The 6,354-nt window shown below is 42.6% G+C and overlaps 1 protein-coding gene across 1 annotated transcript; it reads left to right on the forward strand.

The window, feature by feature from the left end:
- Positions 1 to 920: 920 nt before the first annotated feature.
- MBL2 (mannose binding lectin 2) lies at positions 921 to 5,129 on the forward strand. The gene is made up of 5 exons (XM_008152946.3): positions 921 to 932; positions 1,546 to 1,738; positions 2,444 to 2,560; positions 3,874 to 3,942; positions 4,719 to 5,129. Exons 1-5 carry the CDS (start codon positions 921 to 923, stop codon positions 5,090 to 5,092), a joined length of 765 nt encoding a protein of 254 aa, XP_008151168.2. The 3' UTR covers positions 5,093 to 5,129.
- Positions 5,130 to 6,354: the final 1,225 nt, after the last annotated feature.

Raw genomic sequence — 6,354 nt, forward strand, 5'->3', positions numbered from 1 at the left:
GGGGAGTGGAAATTATTGTTCGATGAGTATGGACTTTTGGTCAGGGATGATGAAAAAGTTCTGGAGATGATTAGTGGGGATGGTTGCACAACAATGTAAATGTACTTAATGCTGCTGAATTATCACCTAATAATGGTCACAATGGCAAATATGATGTTATGTGTATTTTGCCACAATAAATAATAGATGGAAATTTGAAGGGTGATGTGTGCAGTAATAAAGCAAACAGCTGCTGAACTTTGTGCCAGAACCCCCTGGGCAATGCTAGGAGTTTAGTGCAGTCCCAAGAAGAGTTGTTTATTAATCTGAGGTTGAAGGCCAGGCCAGCCTGTGAGTCTCAGTTCACAAGGCTGATTGGCCCCTGCAGTTGCCCAGTCCAGCCTCCTTCCTTACCCTGAGACATCTACCAGAGCCCCAGCTGGAGGGCAGTCTTCCTCATCTTTGCATCCCTGCTCTGCACAAGCCCCAGTAAGTCCTTTCTGCTGAATGGGTCTATGGTTCTGGATCTGTCTAGGGACTTGACTTGAACTTGGAGGCCTACGGGAAGGTTTCTGAGGGGTGGAATGGGGAGATGGCCAGTAGAAATCATGCAGGGGTGTCTCTTTCTTTGCTTTTGCCGGGCACCTGTGGCTTTCTGGATTTACCTGGCCATTTGCAGAAGTGACACTGCCTTCTTTTCCAGAGAAAGCCATAAAGACACAGGATCACAAAGCTAGTATGTTGAGGTTTCCTGGGAAATGACAGTTTTGAAAGAAAGCATTGAGGGGCGGATGAAATGCTAAGATTAAGAGATAGGAAGGGGAGTCAAGGGAGGTGGTAATTGCCAGTATTTTTTATTCACAGAACACAGGACATTTCTGCCAGGAGCTAGAGAGGAATCTGGCACCCTGATAGGGACAAGAGAGCGAGACATTTCCAAAATGCTACCCCTGGTAAGTCTCTCCTGCAGCAGGAAATAAAACTTCCCAAGGAAGCAAACGCAAGTTAATTCTGAGTTAGTGACTAGCAGTGACTATTCCTCTCTGGATTACCAGCCTACAGTTTAGTGCCTGCCATTAAGTCAGTGTTGGTTAACTGGCCCTGAAGGGCAATGGTCTGCCTAGATATGAGGGTGGGATGCAGGTGGCAGATGGGCCCAAATGGGAGAAGTGGGGTGAGCGGGAGCTCCTACAGATTCCTGGGTCTCCATTCACTTCCACCCCTTAAGCCAATAGGCATGAGTGTGCTGGAAGTGGGTCTCATAAAGGACATGGGGAGCATATGCACAGCCCTCTAATGATAAAACCAGAGGCCTGGGCCATTTGGGACCCCTCCTAGGGACCTCATTGCATGTTATTCCTACCCATGTTAAAGTACTAATCATACAACATCCGAAGGAAGATTTACTTTTCTACATCCCCAGTCTGGAGGTAGCAATGGGTGGGCCAACCATCTCCACATCATCTCTGCCCAGGAAAGGTTATAGGACAGAGGGAATGTTTGGTAAATACATGTTGATTAACTGAACACCATGAGATAATCTTCCTTGACTTCCCACACACCAAGGTGAGGACCATGTCTCTGTTTCCGTCGCTCTCTCTCCTTCTTCTGAGTGTGGTGGCAACATCTTATTCAGAAATAGAACCTGATGAGAACCTTCCAAAGACCTGCCCTGTGATCACCTGTGCTTCTCCAGGCATCAACGGCTTGCCAGGCAGAGATGGGCGTGATGGCCCCAAGGGAGAAAAAGGAGAACCAGGTAGAGCTTGGGCTGTTCTTTCTCTGTGGATCTTTACCTGCCAGACAAAACTGCCTGGGGATGTAAGAGCAATGTCCAATTCATATAGGTTGTATTCCTCTCAACTACATATTACACTGAGTGGCCAGATTATTATGATCTCTGAACACATAATAATCTGGCCTCTCTCTCTCTCTCTCTCTCTCTCTCTCTCTCTCTCTCTCTCTCTCCATATATATATTAGAGGCCTGGTGCATGAATTTGTGCATGGGTGGGGTCTGGCCAGCCTGGCCAAGGGGAGGGGACATGGGCGGTTGGCCGGCCTGCCTGATGGTTGAACTCCTGGTCAAGGGGACAATTTGCATATTAGCCTTCTATTATATATGATATACACTGAGTGGCCAGATTATTATGCGTTCAGAAATCATAATAACCTGGCCACTCAGTGTATAGTTCAAAACAAACACAGCTCTGACTCTGGCATCACAGACTTCCACACAGGAGGCGGTGACATGTGGTTGTCCTGCTTGCTCAGGGAGTGGCCCTCATGGCAGGCCATCCCGAGGGACCTGGGAAGATTTTCTTCTCTGGGTCAGTGGAAGTAGTGATTCAGAAAGCTGGTCCTGGATTAATGTCTCTGTTCTCCTGGGAAAAGATTAAGCATCAAACTCTGGGAGAAATAGAGCAAACACAGAGACACTAATTTCTGTTTCCTTCTTCCCATAGGCCAAGGGCTCAGAGGCATTCAAGGTCCCCCTGGAAAGTTGGGGCCTCAAGGAAATCCAGGACTCCCTGGGATACCAGGAAGTGTGGGCCAAAAAGGAGACGCTGGAATATGTCCAAGTAAGAAGCTAACCTCAACCAGGTCTAGGCTGACGGCCTAGTCCCAGGGTACTGGGATATGGAGTACCAGTTGGGAGATGCCACTTTTGCTGCTTCATGGAAAGATGCCCAGCTCTGCTTCCTGACCCAGCACGCTCAGCCCTTACTTAGAGCCTAGGGGGATTTCTGAGTACAGACTTACAGACCCTTCAGAGCCACTCCTTCACCAGGCACTCCCTGAAGGAGCTGGGCCCTGGCTTTCCTTTAGCTACCACAATGTGAGGCTCTGGTCCAAAAGGGAGAAAGTAGACTGCGATTGTGTTGGGCTTATTATGTCTATTTTCACAACAGCAGTATACACATGGTATGTCAGTTATCTTTTACTTCATGAGAAACAAACAAAAAAGACAACCATGTATTTAAATCACAATTCTGTGGATCTGCCAAATGCTTTTGCTGCTGATCTCAGTGTCTGTGGTTGAGTGATGACCAGTGGTCTCACTTATATGTCTGCCTGTTGTTTAGTTGTCAGCTGGAGTGATAAGGGTAATTGACCCACAGGTCTTTCATCCTCCAATGATCTAGCCCGGCTTGTTCACATAGAGGTGATTACAAAATACCCAATAGCAGAAAGAGTAGAAGCTTTAAGGCCTTCTGAAGGCTTAAAACATGTACATATTGCTTCTGTCACATTCTATTGTCAAAGCAAGTCACAGGGCCAGCCGGGTTCAAGGAATGGGGAAATAGACTCCATTTCTTAAACAGACAAGCTGTACCATATGGAGGCCATTTTTGCCATCTTTGACACACGGCCTGCCTTATGCCCTCTCCTCTAAAATAATGTGTAATTCACAAAAATCTTGGTTTACTGAACAAACTCTGAGATAAAACAAAAACAAAACAATAAAAGCAATACAAATAAAACCTTCCTAAAGACAAAAACCTGTAAACTTTTAGATTCACCAGCACATAATAATTCCCAAAGAGATTTATTTTTTATTCATAATGGAGTTATCTATTTGAAAAAAAATTAGTGAACAGTTTGGCGTATGGAGTGCTATCATGCTAGGTTATCAGGGAGTGCATATGCGTTCATGTATGTGTGCATATGCGTAAAATGTCTAAATACTTTCAATAGATGATGAGTGATGTTTTGGGTGAGATGGCAACACAGGTACTTTTACCTCACTTCTTAATATTTTTATTTTCCTTCAAAAAGCAAATATTAATGTATAAGAAAATTATTTTTTTAATTTTGAAAAAAATACCCTACCCAGTTATAGCACTGAAATCCCTTCCCAACAATGTTCTTTCACTTTGTTTACATTTTCTAGAGTGTGATGATGGCCCGGCTGTTTCAGAAAGAGCAGCTCTGCGCTCAGAATTGGATCGTGTCAAAAAATGTAAGCCTTCTCTCACATTTTACGGGCAGCTTTCAGTTTAGGGAGGTGCACGGTATTTGTTAAATACATGTAATTTTCTAGTACCCGCATAAGGATGTGATCTCATGAAATCCTTCTAAACTTTTAGTAGAAATGGAGGCAAAGAGAAATCGGGTAACTTGCTCAAAGGCACAGAGCTCGTAAGTGCCAGAGGTAGTTTATAAATTGAAGCCAGTCTGACTCCAGAGACACATACCCCCTCCCCAATTCTATACTTTCCACTGTCTGTGTGTGTATGTGCCACTGAAAACGGGACCTAAGCCTCTTTCTCTTTGTTATGCTGGTGTTGAGACCTGACAATGGGGCCTAACCTGCTCCTTTTGTGCCCTCCTGGCCTGAAGCAAATATTCGCAGACATTTTTCTTTCTTCTCAAGTGAGAATACTGGGGTAAAATACAGAATTACCAATTACATATGTTCTAGAACTCTTATCCAAAAGGACAAAAGCCTTTGTTCCAGTCTGTTTTCAAGTTAGATTCGCCAGATTTAACAAATGAAAGAACAGGACACCTACTTAAATTTGCATTTCAGATAAAAAATAACTAATATTTTTCAGGATAAGTATGTCCTCAAAATTTTGTGGGAATATACTTATAATAAAAAAAAATCATTGCTTATCTGAAATTCAAATTTAACTGAACATACTGTATTTCATATGACCATTCTCCTCTAGAAGCCTTTATCCAGAAAACTGCCTTCAAGACAAGCCAGTGTCATCCCCATGTTTCCTATTTCAGGGCTGGCCTTCGCTCTGGGCAAACAAGTTGGAAAGAAGTTCTTCTTGACCAATGGTCGAAAGATGACCTTTGACAAAGTGAAGGCGCTGTGCACCCATTTCCAGGCCTCCATGGCCATCCCCATGAATGCTGAAGAGAACAAGGCCATCGCGTATGTAACCAAAGGAGATGCCTTCCTGGGCATCACAGATAAGGAGAATGAAGGTCATTTTGTGGATCTGACAGGAAGGCCTGTGACCTACCAAAACTGGAATGCTAATGAGCCCAACAATGCCAACTCTGAGGAACACTGTGTGATGATCCTGCCTGATGGCAAATGGAATGACATCAGCTGCTCAGCCTCCCTTTTGGCAGTTTGTGAGTTCCCTGTCTGAGGAAGCCCGTCCCCTCAGGCCCTTCTGTCCATGGACCTCATCTCAGGCCCACAGTCTGCTTTGAAAGATAAAACTACGCCAATTTTTCCACACCCAGTACTGATGTTACCCTTTGTGGGGAATTGGAGAAGATAAGAATGGACTGAAGGATGGGATGTGGAAGTGAGAAGAAACTGACAGGGGTACAGTGAGAGTTTCTGATTCAAACTCAATCACTAATAACAACAAAATTGTAACAGTAATAGTAAATAGCAGCAGCAATAGAAGTACTGATATTTTTAATGTTTACTATGAATCAGACCCTATATTATGCATTTTATATAGAGTGGTGTTAACTTGCTAAGGTATAAAAATAAAATACCCTACTATAAACACCTGTGACCTGTTGAGTCTCCCCTTCTCTTTGGGTAGAGGGCTCCATTAATGACATCCCCAGCCTAACTCCATAGCTTCTTGGCTAGTTTCAGGTAATAAGAGGCTCTATTTTTGTTGCTTTTTTCTGAACTATATTTTCTTTTCTTTTTAATGAGATACTCAACTATGTAAAGAACATAGATTTCAAGTTAACTAATAAATGAATTCTACTAGATCAAGATACAGGGCATTTCTAACATCCCAGATGCCCCTTCATAACCTCTCCTAGTTGATATTCACAAGGTAAATACTATGCTGACCTCTATTACCATACATTAATTTGATCTATTTATGAACTTTACCAATATCTTACTAATTATGATCTACTTATGGAACTATACATGCATACATACATACATACTGTTTTATGTTTTGCTTTTTTAAATTCAGAATTAGGTCTGTAAAATTCATTCATGCTGTTACATTTTAGCAATTGATTTTTCATTTTCTTTGTTGCCACCTAGGGTTCCACTATAAGAATATCCCTCAGTTTATCCATTCTATTTTTAATAGACTGTTGGACTGCTTCCAATTTTCAATTTTTGACCATTAAGAAAACTCATGAAAATTTTTGCACTTGTCTTTTGATAGACATGCACTAATTTCTCTTGGTTATATAACGAGGAGTAGAATTGGTGGCTCATGGGGTAAGTATGTTTTTAGCTTTAGTAGGTACCACCAGATTTCCAAAGTGATCAAATGAATTTACACTCTCACCAGTAATGTGTGCCAGTTCTAGTTGCTCTACCTACTTGTAAAGAATTAATTTTTTCAGTCCTTCTAATTTTAGTCATTCCTGTGGGTGTAAAACACCTCATGATGGTTTTACCCTCTGTTTCCATGACATG

This window comes from Eptesicus fuscus, chromosome 17, assembly GCF_027574615.1.
Source record: "Eptesicus fuscus isolate TK198812 chromosome 17, DD_ASM_mEF_20220401, whole genome shotgun sequence".
In the NCBI taxonomy this organism is placed as follows: Eukaryota; Metazoa; Chordata; class Mammalia; order Chiroptera; family Vespertilionidae; genus Eptesicus; species Eptesicus fuscus.